At 41.9% G+C, this 19,177-nt stretch overlaps 1 protein-coding gene across 1 annotated transcript in view; it reads left to right on the top strand.

The window, feature by feature from the left end:
- The window catches only part of Selenoi (selenoprotein I), a 34,947-nt gene extending 26,864 nt beyond the window's left edge, over positions 1 to 8,083 (top strand). Inside the window, exons 7-10 of the mRNA XM_034514118.2 lie at positions 4,073 to 4,121; positions 5,129 to 5,309; positions 6,156 to 6,341; positions 7,738 to 8,083. Coding sequence (XP_034370009.1) covers positions 4,073 to 4,121; positions 5,129 to 5,309; positions 6,156 to 6,341; positions 7,738 to 7,836 — 515 coding nt within the window. The 3' untranslated portion in view covers positions 7,837 to 8,083. The remainder of the gene's footprint in view (positions 1 to 4,072; positions 4,122 to 5,128; positions 5,310 to 6,155; positions 6,342 to 7,737) is intronic.
- The last annotated feature ends 11,094 nt before the right edge of the window (positions 8,084 to 19,177 follow it).

The raw sequence follows: 19,177 nt of genomic DNA, 5'->3' as shown, positions 1-19,177 counted from the left end.
CTCGTTGTATGTTAATTCCAACTTAGTATGTGTTCTTCACCTGGTAGGACTGTAATCGTTGATGGTCTTTGTTTAGCTCTTCATTTGGCAGACAGGTAGGGGACTAAAGTTAGTCTCATGATAAAAATAACACATAAATTCAAAATGATGGTTCCAAATGGAATCTGATAATAAAGGTACCACTTTGTGTTGTGAGATCATTTTCAGATATATACATATGTATTTTACTTCAACTTACAAGCATTGGCTTTTCTTTTAAAATTTTTTCTTATAGAAAGTATTCATGATTACAAACTGAAATCTATAAAGCAATATATTCAAAGATGTATAGTTAGCCATTTTTTGCTTGTTATTTATTTATTTGTGTGTGTGTGTGTGTGTGTGTGTGTGTGTGTGTGTTTAGGTCAGTGGCCTACTCTTCATGGGATCAGGATGGGGCTCTGAGGCTTGGCTGATGATAAAGTAACTTTATTCACTAAGCTGTCTCTCCTCTCTCCAACCCTATTTTTAGCTTATAATTTATGGCTTAGGTTTTCATTATTTCCTTATTGTAAGTAAATGCATGCTTTATTTTCAAACCTTCTTTGTAGTTCCTCCCTCCCCCCCCCCCCCGGCCCCCCAACATACACTTGATGGTGTATCCATGATAGTATATAAGGTTTTCCATGTCTCTTCTTCCACCATCCCAATACTTTCCTGTGTGGATGTGCCATAGTGATTCAGCCAATGTTTTGATTGTCTCCATGCTTTTGCTGTTGGCACATGCTGTTGTAGTGTAGTCTGTGTATGTCTTTTTATATTGGGGGGGGGGGGGGCGCACTAGTGTGGAAGAGATTCCTAGAAGTCGAATAGTTAGTGAAGGACAGATCATGTGGTGGTGTGTTGTGTTGAACACTTCCATACTGTGATTGTGACTGTAAAAGTGCTTGTTTATTTACAGTTTTTCCATCATGGTATATTGTCACATTAGTTACCCTGATGGGGAAGAAATGATAGACTTGTAAAGTTTCAGTCTGCCTTCTCATGAATGACCTCACCCTGGCTTAACAGCCGTTGTGTTTGTTTTTCTGTGTGGCTTATATTCTCTGGCCGGTTTTCCCCAGTAGAATTATGATCACCTTTATTCTTAGAGGCACTTGTGTTTGGGGTGCATTAATCCTTTGGATTGACTAATTTTCTCACTTGTCTTTTAAACTTCTAGATACTTTTTAATTTGGTGGGGCTTTTTATTTTTTGTTTATTTGTTTTTATTGGTGTTTTGTTTCATATGTCTGTGTACCATGTATGTGCCTGCCATTGGAGGACAAAAGAGGTCATTGGATCCCTGGATCTGAGGTTCTAGGTAGTTGTGAGCCACCATGTGGGTGCTGGGAACTGACCTGGGTTCCCTGCAAGAGTAGCTAGTTCTCTTAACTTGAGTCATCTTTCAGCCACGTGTTGATAGCTTATTTTGTGTCTTTTAATTCTATGCATATAAATATTTTGCTTGCACATATATCTGTGTACCACAGAGGCCAAAAGATGATGTCAGGTCCCCTGGAACTGGAGTTACAGATGGTTATTAGCCACCATATAGGTGCTGGGAACTGAACCCAGGAAGAGCAGACAGTGCTCCCAAGAGCCAAGCCATCTCTCCAGCCCCCCATCTTGGTGATTTTCATTACTTTAAATGTTCCTGTATGATAAATTAGAAATATGAGAAATCAGGGTTTTGGTTTTTTGTTTTTTGGTTTTTTTGGGTGTTTTTTGTAGCCATATTATTCTTAGGTTATATTTCATTTCACTTAATTTTTTTTAAAAATAAGTTCTTTGATTTTTCTTTAGCTATTTTACTCTCTGTATTTTAAAGTCTGGCCTTAAGTTATAGCTGTGAAAAGCAGGTCTGCATATGTGGGTTCCATCACTACTGTATACTTGACAGAGTTATATAGGTAAATCTTTAACAGTTAAGTGTTCTTTCCAGAACATAGGATATATTCCACCTGGAGAAGAAATAGACAGTTCTTCCTTTGATAACTTAAACAGAACACAGAGTGCCTACGTGCTTACTGTGCTTAGAACTGTTTTTCTCTCTCCACCAAGATAATGTCTCATTGTGCTTGATAGCAGATTTGTTTCAGCTTTATTCTGGTGACTTGGAGCTACAGTGAGTTAGTTTAGCATTTGCTCTCCTGTGAGCCCCAGCTTAGTGTGGAATGACTGAACACTAAGAGCTCTGAGAAATACAGCCCACCCTCCTCCTCCTGACAGCTCCCTGCCCTCTCAAATAGTCTCATTTAGAAAACTTGATTTTAGTTGGGTTTGGAAGTAGAATAATTAATGTAAAATTATTTATGTATTTATTTTTGAGACAATTTGCTTTTTAGCCCAGCCTGATCTGGAACTTTCTATGTAGTGTAGGCTGGCCAAAAACTCATATTCTCCTTTGTCTCAGCCTAAGTTTTATAGTTTTGTGTACACTCATGCCTAACACATTTCTTTTGACATATACTGGCCAGGTTTATCTTTTAGTATTATTATTATTATTATTATTAATTGTATTTTTTTATTTTTCTCCTTCCCTTGTCCCTCTTGCTCTGGCCCCACTTGCTGTGGCCTTTTTTATTTATTTTATTATTATATGTAAGTACACTGTAGCTGTCTTCAGACACCCCATAAGAGAGTATCAGATCTCATTACGGATGGTTGTGAGCCACCATGTGGTTGCTGGGATTTGAACTCATGACCTCTGGAAGAACAGTCAGTACTCTTAACCACTGAGTCGTCTCACCGGTCCCTTTTAGTGTCTTTTTAGCCAACATTTTAGAACCAGGTTTTTGTTTGTTTATTCATCCATTCATTTATCTGGAGTTATTTCACAAGGATGTTTAATAATTTTGATCCCTTATAAGATCGTAAGTCTATGTAGGATACCAGAAAACTGCAAGGTATTTGGCTTAGAGATTGAAAGAGAGGATCCGGGATTTATACCTCTGGGGGTCGTAAAGCATTCTGGAGGGCCAAAGTGGGGGAACAGATGGAGGAGCACTTGCTAGTATGGGTGCTGGGTTTTCCCTCCCCCAAGGACTGCAATATAAGAAGATAAAGACACTAGGAAAATCATCCAAGCCGTCCCCATTCAGCTGGGCTCTGCAGCTTGGAACTGCTGATTTGTTCAGGAGCATGTGTCTGCTTGCCTTCCAGAAGCTGTGGTTGGTGTTGAGAGAAAGCTCCTTAGCTGGGTGTGGTAGAGCACCTTGTAATTCTAGTAGATCCCAGCCACCACCACCATGGCTAGCAGAGCAAGTTATGAGACTGAGATGCGCAGCAGGAGTCACAGTCACACAGGAGTGAACCAAGTCACCTTCAAAGTCAGAAATGACACAGAACTTACCAGTGGGAATCTCATTGGGTTTCACGAGTATAGTTTGGGGATAGGATAAGTGGATGAATGTTAAGAACTGAAAGCACTGGAACATAGTAAATGCTGGAATGTGATGGGGTAAGCTGGGCCTCAGTGCCCTGCAACAGGGGTAGGGGTTCTTAGAATGGCCACGCATCACTTAGGCCTGTGGGAAAATAAACATGGCATGGATAGGGAGGGGAGGAGAGAAACTGGAGATTCTAGGAAGATTAAAGACAAATAGGAAACAACAGATCCCCAGTGGTCTGCCCTGCATGCTCTGGAGTTCCCATAGATTCCCCAGTTACTCTGCCGGGTGCTGTTGCAGCATCTTCACATGCAATGATCCATGCAGTTCTCAGACCCTGTACTGCTATTTTACTATTGTTCCGCTACAAAAATGAGGAGAATGAGGCACGGAAAGGTTGGGTTTTCTGGGGTTGTGGTTCTTTGACTGGTTGATGATGAACCAAGGTCAATGTCCAGGCAGGTTCTGGTCTGTGCGGATTCACGCAGCCATGGATCGCTCTTTACTTACAAATGCTGTGTACAAAAGTAGTTTTGCTATAGAGATAAGCTTGAATCTAAAGACCACTGGCTCTAAAACACCTGGGCATTTTGCATGGATGCACTAACTTAAAATAGGCACTCTAGAATAATTCATAACAATTTAAATATTTTTTCTTTTAGGATGTGCAGTATGTGCGACTCTTCCAATGAGTTTATTAAACTTTTTTAGGTAAGTTTTTTGTTTTTTTTTTTTTGTTTTTTTGTTTTTTTGTTTTTTTTTTTTTGAGTTGTGGAGAAACAAAAAAAGAGAAAATCTTTAACAGTTGTATAGTTAGCAAAATTTAAAGAACTGTTTACTTTTTGTAATATGGACATTTTGAAGTGGTTTAAAAACCTATATTTCAGATCTAGAGTGATAATTGATATAATTGATAATGATATATATTTATATATATCATATTATATTTATATATCATATATATATAATAAATTAAATAAATTAAATTGACATTATATGCCTTTGTGGGGATGGTTTCTACAGTAGGGTAGAGGTGGAGTTCCTGTTCTGACTTGCAAATCCCATCTTTGCTGGCTACCCTCACTTGCTTTGTTTTGTCAAAATATATTTTGTTCTTTTTCACGTCTCAATCATGTGAACTCAGGATTGATCAGGGTCTGAACTTCAGTTTTAATCCTGGCCCTGGTAGCAATTATAAATTTAGAGCATTTCATCGTAACTTAACCATCCTTTAAAGTGGGGTTAATGGTACTGGTTCTCTGTGCAGTAGACAGGATTGTAAATATGAATAAGAATACATGTGGACCTAGCCTGGAGACGATAAGTGTTAGGAATATGTTGACCAAGCCAGCTCAGTCAGTCAGCAGGTTCTTCAAGGGGGGAGGGAGGATTAAAAAGAAAAAAGACAATTAGACAACACTGTAGCATGACCCCAGCCAGTTCTGAGGCTGAAGCAGGTTTATTTTTTCCCAGTCTGCTTTTATACTGTTTTAAGTACATGCAAATAATATAGTCAGTTCTAGGTTAAGGAACAAACAAGGCAATAAACAAAGTCCCCTTAATGATCACTGTTTCTAGGGGCTTATCAGGATGACCAAGATATCTGAGACTACTTCCGTGTGCTGGCCCAATATCACGTTACTGTCAAGTTTATAGAAGTGGCCCCAAAAGCTTTCCACAATATGTCTTATATGTAATGTTCTGTATTGACTTTTCAGAAGCTATAAAAGCAACACTCTGAAGCACAATTCCATCTACGAAGCCATGGTCCCCTTCTTCTCTCCATGTTTGCTCTTCACTTTGTCTACAGTGTGGATCCTCTGGTCACCTTCAAATATTTTAGAAATACACCCTAGAATATTCTACTTCATGGTTGGAACAGCTTTTGCCAACATCACAGTAAGACCTTATTTTTTTAAAAGTCATATAAGCCAGATATAATAGCTTCATCTATAATTCAGGACTAGCTTGGGCTACATGAGCCCCTCTCTCAGAAAACCAAAATAGCAAAACAAAAAAGAATCAAACCAGCTTTGGAAGGTGTTTGTTGCTGGCTGGAGGTCAGAGGTTGGAGGTTGTGATTCTTCTTCATTAACATGAAGAAACCTAGTTATGCCGAGACTTAGGAGGCTGTTTTGAAATTGTTCTTGACATAGCATAGAATTTTAAAGATAGGAGATGCTTTTTTCTCAGCTGTTTCTGTACAGTGAAGAAACAGCTCCTATAGCATCTGTATTAATACTTTTCTCATCTTAATGGCAAAGTACCTACAGAAGCAGATTAAGGAAGAGTTCATTTTTGGCTTCTGCTTTAAGAAAGGAGACAGTAGCGCACAGCAGGTGGCACCAGGTCACATGGCATCTCCAGTGAGGAAGCAGCGAGGGAGGGAACTGCTTCGCTCACTTCTTTCTCTTGTTCAGTCCAGGACTCCAGCGCGTGGTAGTGCGGCCCTCCTATAGAGTGGGTCTTCCCTCCTCATTTAAAACTCTGGAAGCTTCTCCACAGATACGCCCAGAGTGTGTTCCCAAGATGATTCTAAGTCTAATCAAGTGGAGATTAACCAGCAAACATCCTCACTACATTGTCTTGCTTTAAGGGTGGGGCTGAGGCCCAGTTAGGGCCCTGAGTAGTTGAGAACTATTGAAAATCGATACATTCTTGAAAGCTCTTTAAATGTGGAGGTGGCTAGCTTTAAATGTGTTTGTTAATTAATACCCCCTCTTCTCCTCTTCTTGCTTCCCCAAGTGTCAGCTAATTGTTTGCCAAATGAGCAGCACAAGGTGCCCGACTTTGAACTGGTTGCTGCTTCCTCTCTTCTTGGTCGTGGCAACAGTGATTGTAGGTGCAGCAACCTCCCGCCTTGAAAGTGTTCTCCTTTGCACACTTACGGCTGCCTTCACTCTGGCTCACATCCATTATGGAGTACAAGTGGTGAGTGATGGAGAGCAGAGAGAACTGCCTCTGGGGAATACAGCAGGATGCAGGTGGTGATGGGGAACTGCAAGAGGGTTGCTTAGTGCAACCCTGGAAACTCGGAGGGTATGCTCAAGTTATAGGTGGTGGTGGTTATTATAGCAACCACAAATGGTTTTTGAGTGAGTGATTATGGGGAGTTAGTTCTTATTCTAATCATTATATAAGTGATTTTTTTTTTAATTGAGAAAACACTGTTCTGTTTTTTTCTTTCTGTGGAACCAGATAATCCCATTTGTTTTTGTTTCTCTGCTTCTTTGATCCTAGGACATTTTTATTGCTTACTAAGTTAATTTGGGGAAAACAAATAACATTGGTTTATAGTACTCCTCTGGCTATTCCTAATCTGTAAGAAATTGATCCCTGAAACCACGTGGAGAGAACTAACCTCACAGACTTGTCCTCTGATCTCCACATGTCCACATGTCTGACATAACATACACATGCACAACAATAATACATAAAAATAAAGTTCTCACGGAGCCAGTGATGTAGCTACTTGCTCCCATTTGTGACTACCCAAGTTCAATCTCAGCACCTCCCAATGGAAGGAAAGAACCAGTTCCTGCACTTTGCCCTCTGGCCTCCACATCCCTGTCATGGCAAACATGTGCCCCTCCCCCAAATAAATAAATGTAAAAAGAAAATGGGGAGCAGGGGAGATGGCCCAGTGGTTAAGAGCACTGGCCGCTCTTCATTGGGTTTGGTTTGGTTGCGAGAAGGCTCACAACCATCTGTAGCTCCAGTTCCAGGGGATCGGGTGCCCTCTTGTGGCCTCCACGGCCACTGCACACATGTGAACAGGCATATATGCAGGTAATGCCCATAGACATAGTTAACCTTAAAAAATAAACTGGAAAATAAACGTGCTAACAGAAAGAACATCTTTTTTGTCTGTCTTTGTACCATTTGCTACTTCTAACCAGAAACCACACAAAACTTTGACTTGAACTACTAACATATAAGTGAAAAGTACCAAACAGTTGTCTCCTGCAGGGGATATAGTAGCCAGTGTGGCCCTCAGATCCACAGGTTTCATCCAGGCTAGGAAGCATTGCCCAGCAGAGTTTTATAAGAGGCTAAATAGGACTCTTAAGTTACCAAGGTAATCACTTTCTATATCAGCTGGTGTAGGTCAGGCAGTCCTGTAGTTTTCAGTAGTTTTGAGTGTAGTGTTTATTTGTCTGCTCTAGAAGACTCACAGAAAGACTAGAATTTGGTCCCGAAAAACCGTTCTTGTTTGTGGCAGTTTTTACTGTGTCAGTAAGTTACTGTCTGCAGAGGTGAGTTCTGGGCATGTTCCCAGAAGAATTGGTCCATGTGTGTCACTGTCTTGTGTTCTGGTTTTCCGTAGGTGAAGCAGCTGAGCCAACATTTTCAGATTTATCCTTTCTCATTGAGGAAACCAAACTCAGATTGACTAGGAATGGAAGAAAAGAATATCGGCCTATAATCTTGAGAAAATACTGTAAATAGATGCCTGTAAATACTTCATCCACCACCAGTGAACTAAATGGATCTGCTTGACAGACATGGGCTCTCAGTGTGTGCTATATGGACAGCAAGAACAAAACACGATCTCGGCCTGTGGAATTGTGGACTTTCTAACTCCCAGCTTACTTTATTTTATTTTGTTTTTTTATAGAACCATGAGATATTTGTTTAAACACAGTGTACATTAAACCAGCTAAATGTTCCTAGCTTTATGAGTCCATGACGTTTTGACTCATACAGAGTTGAAGATGATTTACTTTTATGTTTAAGGTCCCCAGATTGATTCCGGAACACTAACAACATTCAGATAGCCACAGCATGTCTTAGTATTTGATACTTTATGGTAGGTCTTTAGCTGTGGGAATGATAGACATAGAAAAGCGTCAAAAAAGTCTCTTCAGCCAGAGATGCCAGTGACTCCAGAACAGTGTACAGGTTGCCAAATCCTGGTTGCTCTCCAGTGAACTGCCTTTCCCACCTGCTGTGGAGGTTGTCTAGTATCCTGGCTCTTACTATAGCTAAATCCCCATAAATGGGTTAATTTTCTTTTAGAGTGAAATGTTCTGCTGTTACTTAGTAGGGAAGGGGTTGCAATTACAGCTGTCCATTGTGGCATAGTTCATTGTCTAATTGTGGCTGTTCCTCTCAGCAGTGCATTGCTAGGATTGGGTGCCTGTGAGCTGTGATTTTTAAGAATACATGTGACAGTCCCAATCTTGTGGTACTTACTTGTGAGGATATAGATAAGGTACCTTGTGAGAGGACATTTAAAATGGAGTTAGGGGTCTCAGAGCTCCACACTGGCCACAGTTAGCACCCTGGCACCGCCTGTCCAGTCTTTCCTTGCTTTTCTACTTTCCTGGGGGTGAGCTGCTGTGGTTTTTATTCTCACACAGGATAAAGCAGAGAGGTAGTATCTCTCCCCTGACTTGCCCACCTCCCTATTTGAAGAAAGTGTTTGATATATATGCCTTACTGAGTATTAACTTCCCTTAATATGACTCAAAATAATTTTTGAGGTTTACTGACAACATGAAAAAAATCCCTTTTACTAGATTGTGGTTATTTTATAAATCATACCTTTTTATGAATGTGGAGATTTTTTTCTTTGGACTTTGTCTTTATTTTGTTTGTTGGTGGTGAAATTTACTTGCTGATTTTATTTCCCACTGAGTAAGGTTTGTGCTTAAATGAAGAGTGTGTCTTAAACCCTTTTGTTGGACAGGTTGCACTTGGATATGATAGGCACCACTGTGTTGATGTGTAATTAAATTCATAACTTATTTATCTATGAATGTGACCATCCTCAAGTATTGTAGCTCATTCCCTTGTTGAATATCTGTCTGCTGCTTTGTTAAAAACAAAACAAAACAAAACAAAAACAAAACCATTGATACTTAACAAAAACATTTTAAAATTCTAATCACTGTCATCCAGGCTGTTGAGTGAGTCCAGGAGCTAATTTACAGTTCTGTGCTCAGGTTTAATTTTTGTAAAGCTTACATGTATTTGGGGACATTTTCTGAGACAAAAAAAAAAAAAAAAAAAAAAAAAATAAAGCAAAAATTGGTGAGAAGTTGATGTGAAAATGGATAGTGATTCTGTGTTCATTAATAAATTGCCATCATGGAGGCCAGAAGGTAGCCGGTCTGCGCCCCATGCTCTGCCTGACTTTGTTAGAAGGAGTCTGGCTAATCATTCTACTGTTTTCTTGACCTTGTACACAAGAATATTCATTTGTATAAAGGAAAATGACTGATAAATATTTATAAAGTAATGAGTTTGGACTCCAGGCTTTCTTCACCTTGTACAGTAGACTGAAGAATCATGTCCTATAATTTTGGGGCTCTTTTTTTTTTTCTTTTTTCTTTTTTAAAATGTATGTTCTCTTTATTGCATCAAGTGGATTTGAAAAAAAAATGTTCTGTGCCTTTTGTTTTTTTAAACATGCCTCTGTGATAGTAAAGAATTCTGTTTCTGGTTAGTTTTGTTGACACTATTGAATGGAAGAGGACACTGCTGGCAAGACAGTGTTTTGGAGTCCTGTGCACTCATGAATCCCTCCTAGCCTACTCACATCCTCCGTCCTTGGCGATGCATCTTGAGATGTCCATATGTTGTAGCAGTACAGCAGCGGATGTGGGGTTTGATTGTCAGGAGCTCTGTGTGTCTCTGTCACACCCCTTCCTGTACACTTTCCCAAATGTAAAAGGTACTGTTAGCTCATGCGCACTATTTGGGTGAGTTTATCCCAGAGCTTTTCCCAGGCGACACAGAGCTACCCTTTGGGGAGCAGCATCGTGGTTGGGAGCATACACGCATGGTTTCTGTACTTGAGGAATAGAGGGCCTCACCTGGCTAGCCATTTGCATTGCTATGCTGTTGGACCTAGCCACATTACAGACACCATCAGAAGTTTCTTTTCAGGTTGTGAAAAAGCCCAGTCAAGCTTGTCAGAAAATAATCTCCCTATATTTGAGAGAGTAATGGATACAAAACATTAACAGTACTTGGATAGAGGCTGCCATCAGATTGCTGATCTTTCAATGATATTTATGATTTTATTGCAGTTCACTGTTTGAAATTGCCATAATCACCGTCTTTCCTTCAAAAATACTAATAGTGTTTATAGGTTTTAGAGCAATAGAGTAACTTTGAAGTAAAAATAGAACCATTCTTCTTTGGCATTTCAATTATTATGATTGAAATACTTCTAATTCCAGTTTTGAAAAGAAAACGTTGAGCATGGTTTAGGGTGTTGCAGTAGCACTGCTGATATGCCATCTGCTCGCTCCTGAGGCCTTGGAAGAGAGGTGTACATCTGGGGTTAGCATACGCCAAATTACATTAAGGGAATATGTTGTTGTCAGAAGGGTATAGAAAGCACCTTGCTTCCTGAAGCCAACTTCAACTCCAAGACTGCTAGAGAATAAACAGGTCATTTGGAGGTGTTTAAGTCCAGGACCACTTTCTCCCTTTAAAATGTCACTTGCAGCCTACTTGTAACTCTTCCTGTCAACGAACCAGCACCTAGGACAGAAACAGCTCGCTGCATCCTGGCTTGGTTGCAGCCAGATGTTGCCACATTCGTATGGTGAATGCCTTTAAATCTCTTGGCTGGTGAAGGAACTGGGACAATGCTAGAGAAAGTTAAACCTGAGGTCTGCAGCTTTGATTCTGGGTCTCCAAACTAGGCAGAAGCAGACGCAGCAATTGAATTGGTTGTGGAGATGCCTGTGTGGGGGAGGGATGCTCTCATCATGACTTACTTCTGGATTTGATCAAGTCCTCTTTAGGAACTCTGTGACGTCAGACCAGAATTTTCTATGTCCAATGAAATGTCATTTTAAGGCAACATGCCCTATCTTGACCACTCATTGTGGGTGAGTGATCTTATTATAGTTCGCTGCCCCGTGCCAGCCTTCCAGAAAGATTGTTAACCTAGCATCTGCATTGAAGCACTTTGCATTTAAAGCAGCAGCCCTAACAGTAATGTGGTGTTAATTAGTCACTGCGAAACGTGAATGTGTGATGCTCTAGGAATTTTAAAAAGCTAGCATAAATTTCTGCTTTTCCTTTATTAATTATGTAACCCAGCAGCTTGTTCATATTAGATGGTTTGTTTTTGTTTCTAAATCGTCTTTGACAGTGGGACAAATGGCTGACATCACAGCAGGCAGTGACCTCAGGGTTTGTGGCGAGTCATGGTGGTCTAACTTTTTAGAGAGAGGGATATGTCTGTGATGAGCCGTGGGAATTGGACTTGCTCAAGCTGACGTATTTCCAGTGTTTTACAAACCAAGTGTAACTTACTTTCTAACCTGCATGTTAGTGTGCTTTGCTCGAGAGATGGTACGCCAGCAGGGTACCGTTTGACTCTTAAGCAGGGATGTGTTCTTTTTATAGATATCTGTTGAGCTCACGTTTAGGGTAGCACAAGGAATTTTGACATTTGCAGCTCTCCCACAGACAGCCCAAGCAAGGAGGTTTGTTCATTCAGTGAGGAAGGCTGGGTTCCCAGCATGGGAAGCACTACCCGGAAGGGTTTTAGAGTATTTGACAGGGGCTTGTCTCTAGGAAAATACCTTTGGGTGGAACAGAAAGGTTGTTCTGGGCTTTTAGAGTATTGTCTTCCCTTTCAGAAAATCATTCTTTCTTAGAGAGCTGGTTAGAGTCAGAGTCCAGCTGCTTTTATGGCAGTTGGACCATGGCCATTGAGAGTCTAAAATAGGACAAGAAACTAGTGTCCTTTCAGCAGCACTAAAACGGAAATCGGAAATCAGAGATAGTGGTAAGGCCAGAGAATGACCAAGTACTGTGGGTGCTTTCTGTCACATTGGCTAAGATCTTTTAAGCAGTTTCTTTGGGTAACAAAGTAATACTTGGATTTTTTTTTTTCTTTTGTAAACAGAAGTAGTCCTCCATGAATTCTTGATTGTGATATTGCTGGTGAGCACGCAGGTTATAGAAGTGGCCTGTTTACTCTTGGCTACATCACTAACCTGTTGAGATTACCGTTGCTCAACATCAGTGAGCCTCAGAGCTGCCAAGTCTGCTGTCTGTGTTATCATTTGAATATCCTCATCAGAGCAGCCATTTCAAAGATACTCCGTTGTGTATAATGGTTAGCTCGTTTTAAAATGTCCCAAGAAAGCAGAATTCAGCATCGAACTCCGAATTTCAGTTAAAAAAACAAAATCCACCCCCCCTTCCCCCCGCCTTTTTGGGCAGAATGGAAGACAATAAGGACCAAGGGATGCAGGAAGCCATGTGCTCTTTCCCTTCCTGCCTAACAACTTTGGATGGCAACTGAAGAAAAGTAAAAGTACTTGCTTTTGTGAGTCAGGTTTCATGTTCTACGCTAAGAACAGGCAGCAGGGCCTGTGTAGCCGGGGTTTAATTTGGTGCCTTTATGGATAGACTTTCTGTAGTCTTCTGAAGCAAGAGAATAATTTCTTCCTGGAGAAACCACCACTAGAGTGGGTGGGGTGTGTTTGCCGCAAAGGATGAAAAAGTATACCAGAGATGAAGAAAAAGATAAAATGTCTCCCCTTTGAAGTACTTTTAGTTGTAGCTGGCCTGAGTAGGACTTACAGTGTTGTGTGGCATTTACTCTGGTTCCGTGCGCTCCGTATATTTACACGTTTACTATGTACACCGTTCTCTATGTATATATGATATGTGGTATCTAATGGAGTTTACTCTTGATTACCGGCCAGGTGGCAACCCTCCTTAGCTGTTGCTTTGTGTGGATAGTGTGCCCATGGCCCACATGTAAAGCCACTTCCCCACCTGGAGTCAGCCTTTCCCCTCCAGGTCATCTCAGCCCTGAGAAAGCCCTGAAAGTATATCACGTTCCACTTCCCTTTCACCGGGGAACTTGTGAGCCAGAAAGACTGGTTTCAAGAATGCTGGCTGCTCTCTTCGGGGTTGAGGTTTCTGGGTCAGCCAGGCCCTCTTTTGGCCAGGAGGCAGCTTTGGGAGCAGTGTGCCTGTGGACACCATCTAGGAGACAAGCTGATCTGGCTGAAGCAGAGCTTCGCGCTTGCTTCACTTTACTGGAATGTTCCAAGTCTTGTGACTCAGTGTACAGTAGAACACTCTGGGATATTTGAATGTGGGCTTTGCATTATCTGTGTTACTGTTCCCCCTCATCCCCCCCTCTTAGTCTGTATAATCAAGACATGACTGTTTCTTGTCACCGGATTCTGGAAACCTCGACCTTTGAACTGGATTTATGTTTGTGTTTGCTGCTTTGGACTCCAACAGTTAAAGCAGTAGGTTTTAGTTTTCAGTTGTTTAATTCTTTATTGATAAATATTTATTGTAATAAAAAATAATTTTTAAATCCTTTTAATTGTTTTCAAGCTGTCTTCCCCCCCCACCCCCCCACCCCCGGTCATGCAAAGGAGGAGGTGCTGGAGCCGGGAGCAGAAGCTGCCAGAAGGGCAGTCATGCTTTATAAACCACAGTAACACAGGTTTGGTTTGGTTTGGTTTTGTGATTTGTTTTTTTTTTTTTTTTTTTAGATAAGAGTGTTACTTAAATCTTTGGATCTGGAGATGACCTTTGATTTCTGGTCTCCTTGTTCCTCCTGGCATTCCATCGGCCTGGTTTAGGATGTGCAGGGGGATACAGCTGAACTACATTGCCAGCCCTAAAAAGGGGGTCGTTGCTGTGGTTACTGCTTGCTTTCAGAGACCATCCTGGGTGTGACTTTCTCTGGACCAGACAGTTGATGGCAACACTTGATTCCTCAGGGAAAGTGGAAATAATCACCACAAACTTGCTTTTTTCTAATCATTTTGCAATCTTTGTTAACTTTTTAAAGACAGGGTCACATGTAGCCCAGGCTGGCCTCAAATACTTTGTAGCTGAAGATGACTGAACTTTGGTCCTCTTGCTTTGCCTTCTGGGTGCTGAGATCATAGGCATGTGCCACATAGCCAGTTTACCTCTGTGCTGGGTCTTGAACCTAGGATTTCGTGTATGCTAGGTGAGCTCTCTACCAGCTCATCCAACTGCTTAGTGCAAGCTTTAAAAACAAACCTTTCAGCTCTTGTCCAAGCTCTGAGAGGGCCCCAGCTCCTCAGTTCCTCTCCTCACACTTAATTTTATTTTTTTAGGACATACAAAGGCTTTAAAAAAAAAAATTTTGTTTATTTACATGAGTACACTGTTGCTGTCTTCAGACACACCAGAAGAGGGCATCAGATCCCACTACAGATGGTTGTGAGCCACCATGTGGTTGCTGGGAGTTGAACTCAAGACCTCTGGAAGAGCAGTCAGTGCTCCTAACCACTGAGCCATCTCTTCAGCCCCTCACACTTAATTTTTAAAGGTCCGTTTGTTGGCAGCAGGGTTGTGACACTGCCCACAGGTTGGTGGCAGGACAACCTGTGGGCTTTGTTTCTTTTCTGCTATGGGAGTCCCATGGATAGAACTCAAGTAACCAGGCTTGGTGGCAAGCAAGCACCTTTCCCTCTGAGCTGTCTGCTGGCTCCTCCCTTCATACTTTAAAGATGATACTAAAGAAGTTTTTAAAATTGTGTTAAAATTGGATAAAGATTCCCTTCTGGAAATCTAATTGGTAAAATTTATACAAATTGCACATCTGCTACGTATAAGCAGGGAGGCCTAGGTCCAGCCTCAGTGGGAGAGGAAGCACCTAGCTTTGCAGAAACTGGAAGTCTCTTGGATACCAAGGGTCCTCCCACTACTCAGAGGAGGAGATGGATGGGGGAAAAATTATGGGGGGGGGGTGTGACCAGAAAAAGGGCAGTGAGCAGAAGTAAGTAAAAATTTAAAAAACAAAACAGATTTTAAAGAATTACACAAATTGGGATATACAAATAAACCAAGATGTTTATAAGGGTGTGGTGCGTTTTCTGACATCCCTAAACTCCAGGTAAGGTAATTTGGTATGCTCATATAGATGCAGAATTGTGATTTGTAAAATATGGCCAATGTATAGTCCCCATGCCCCACCCCTGAAAATAAGCAGCTGGGTGTGGTGCTGCATACCTATAATCCTAGAGCTGGGGGACAGAGACAGGAGACTTGCCTGGAGTTCAAGGCCCACCTTTACCTACAGTATGAGTGAGCGCCAGGCTAGCCAGACCCTGAAAGACCTGCTGGTCTTTCAGGCTGGTCAGTTGGCAGGGCAAAGACCTCTTTATCCCTATATCAACAAACAAAACTATTCTCCGTGTGGTTGGGTCTGCAGCTGGGGATGTAGGGGTTCCGATACTTGTTTTAATCCGGTGCCCACTGCATGGCCAACTGCCCATCCAGGTTAAGACATGGCCCATGTGCAGGTGTCCTTACAGGCAGGTCCCTACACCACACAGGTTTTCAGGATATCCACTGATGTGTTGTCCTTGAGAGTGTGGTGGAAGCCTAGGCAGGCACAGTGCCCTTCATGGAGACTATGTCCTGAGCTGAGATCTAAGAGCCCAAGTATTGGACCGTACCCTTGCCAGTGAGTGTGTGGGGCTGGCAAGGGTGCCAACATCATGGTTCCTACTGTTTCACATGTAGCCTGTGACAACTGGGGAGCAAAACCTTTCTCCTGGCTGTTAACAGATTTAATTGATATAAGGGATGATCATTTGGACATCTAGGTCTTTCTTGAATTAATCTCTGAATGTCAATCTGTTGTAGCAAGTTGCCCCCATGGTGGGACACTAGTCTTAGTTAAAGGGCTCCCAGTTATCCAGTCATCTTTATGGCTGACTAACAGATGAGCTGTCCTGAACCATGTGTGGACTGCCCTGTGTGATGGCCACAGATTCTTGTTAAACTTTAAAGTTTCCTGAGTATTTCCTCCTGTGAATTTATTGTTCAAAGGCATTTCTCAGAACAGGCCTGCCTTTGGAGCAGATACTGGAGGCTGGTCAGTTGGCAGGGCAAAGACCTCTTTATCCCTTTTCTAAAGCCCCTTGTGGGTAGAGCTGTACTCTTGCCTGGCACAATCTCTGTAGGCCCTTCTGTCATCTGCAAATAAAACCCAAAACCATAAGGAGTGAGTTCATACTTAGTCTTACTACAGAGCCCAAGCTGGCCCTGAAATCACCCCTACCTTAGCCTCCTCAGTGTAGAAGGTACAGGCATATATGACCTCCAGCTTTTATTCTGTATTAAACAAAGGTGATTTACGTAAGAGGTGTGTGTACCCTGATAATTAGGGTCAAAGTCTAGCATCATCTGGATAGCCTTCTGGGGCTCAGCACAGTATGGAGGACTCCCTTCATTGGCTGGGCTTCCCCTTTGACCTTGTTTGGGGAGTTCAACACTCCTCCCCAGCCTACCCCACATTTCTACCTGCAGAATGTCATTCAGCCTTAGATTACAGGTTCACCTTCCTTTCTCTGATATGAAACTGTTCAGCTAGCACCTAAGATTCCTGAAATGCCTCCTCATGCTGTAAGCCTTCAGCCAATGACCTTTGTCCACCTCCACCATCCACCAAAACTATATAAGCCTTGAATCATCCCGAGTAAAGTTGATCTGCCTCCCTGCAGCTGGTCTTGCTGTCTTCATTCACCACAGGTACTTACGGGCCTTCCAAACACCCCCGTTTATCCTTGGGGACCAATATGGCCAACGATACCTGAGGGCAGGGACTGTCACAACACAGAATCTACAAGGAAGACCTGTGGATCTGGGATTACATGCAGTTGTGAGCCACTCAGTGTGGATACTGGGAACTGAACCCAGGTCCTCGGGAAGAGTTCTTCATAGCTGAGCCATCTCTCCTGCTGCATCCTGTTGGTTTTTGCTTGTTTGTTTGGAATTCTGAGGGTTGAATCCAGAGCCTCGCACATACTAGGCAAGTGCAATATTACTAAACTGTACCTCCAACCTCCTTTTTAAACAGCTGTCCCAGATACGGAGAAGAATGAGATCTAAAAGTTGTCAGTGGACAAACAGCAAAAACTAGGAGTTAGTCAGGGTTCTCTAGAGCCACAGGACTCAGGGAGTGAATCAGTCTCTCTCTCTCTCTCTCTCTCTCTCTCTCTCTCTCGCTCTCTCTCTCTCGCTCTCCCTCTCTTTCTCTCTCTCTCCATATATATGTATATATGCACATGTACACACTATGGAATGAATCATGAATCTATTTTCTCTATATACACTGTATATAGAGATATAGATATTTTTCTCTCTGTATATAAATATATATAAACATGCACATATATAGAATTTATTGGAATGACTTACAGGCTGCAGTCCAACTAATCCAACAATAGCTGACTGTGACTGGAAAATCCAAGAACCTCGCTGTTGCTCAGCCCACAAGGCTGGGTGTCTTAGCTGCTCTGCTGTGTAAGCTGGAATCCTGAAGGAGCAGGCTCCAGTGCCAGTGAAGAGATGGATGTGCTAGCAAGGCAAGGGCAAGCAGGCAAAGAACAAAAGCTTCCTTCTTCATGTCCTTATATAGGCTTCCAGCAGAAAGTATGGTGCAGATTAAAGGTGTGTCTTAAGATCTGGATCAAAAGCTTGAGTCTTCCAGCCTCAAGATTTGGGTCACAGGCGTGCCCTCCATTTCTTGATCAAAAAGTTTATTCAATCCACTCCTTGTCAACATGACACAAATTATATCTCATATACAAATGAAAGCAACCAGGTCATAATAATGCCTAATATAACTATCTATTCCTCAAATAAACACACACACATTGTAAATTTAGAGTAGGTGACAATGTCCCTTGGGGACATCATTTTAGTGTCTCAAACTTAAATATGATAACCATTGACATTCTCTTAATTGATGTTAAAGAAATTGAAAAAATCTGTTTAAATGCATTTTTTGACAAAATCCAAACAGAAGCACACATGTCAATTATAATCTTTGTAATAATCTGTAACTGGTCACGTGGCCTTAGATGGTATTTATAACTTCCCTTCTCTACTACCCACTCTGTATTTCCTCCACCCTGTGCAAGCACTTCAGAGGGTCTTGGCTGTATTCTTGGAGAAGTGACCAGTATCTTCATTCCTAATGGGCCTGTACCCTTTGTCATCCTGCCTGGATTAAGCTGTTGTACTTTCTCATGGACTTTAATCACAGGACAGTGTAGTACCAAGAGACACCCTAAAGGGTCTCTTACACTTCAGACATAATCCTTCTAACCTCAATTGTGGACCGGCAATGCAGTTTCCCAATGGCAATTTGGATCTATCACCTCCCCAAACACTGTTATTTCTTTCTTAGCTTGTTGGTTTAAGAGCATAAAAAACCCAAAGTGAGCAGGGGGAAGTCCCAGCTTCCAGTTCAATAGAATGTTTGTTGTGACTCCTGGCAGGAACTCTACCTTCTGAGACCAAAACTTCTAGGCCAGCAGAACTTAGGGGTATGGGGGGAAAAGCAAAAAATTTCCTAGTGTGTCACTAAGGGTGATTGTGGAAGTATTCTCTTTTCTACCCTTTGATTCCTGAACCTGTGGGTCCTGGCTATGGGAGAATCCGTACCATACATCAGACACTGAGTCAGAGCATATACTGCCTTCTGAAGAACCCTGCCTCAGCCCTCCATGGGCTGCCACCTAATTGGAGTTATAACTGTGTCTTCAAAAGGCCATTCCATCTTTCTATCAGACCAGTTGCTTCAGGATGATGGGAAACAAGGTAAGACCAGTGGATTCCATGACTGTGGACCCACTGTCAAGCTTCTCTGGCTGTGGAATGAGTTTCTTGGTCAGAAGCAATACTGTGTGGAATACCATGGGGATGGATAAGGCATTCTGTGAGTCCATTTGTGGTGGATTTAGCAGGAAAGGCAAATCCATAACCAGAATAAG

Source organism: Arvicanthis niloticus, chromosome 11, assembly GCF_011762505.2.
Source record: "Arvicanthis niloticus isolate mArvNil1 chromosome 11, mArvNil1.pat.X, whole genome shotgun sequence".
Taxonomy (NCBI): Eukaryota; Metazoa; Chordata; class Mammalia; order Rodentia; family Muridae; genus Arvicanthis; species Arvicanthis niloticus.
Note: the sequence above shows the minus strand (reverse complement) of the source record. Positions and strands in the feature narration are given on the sequence as shown.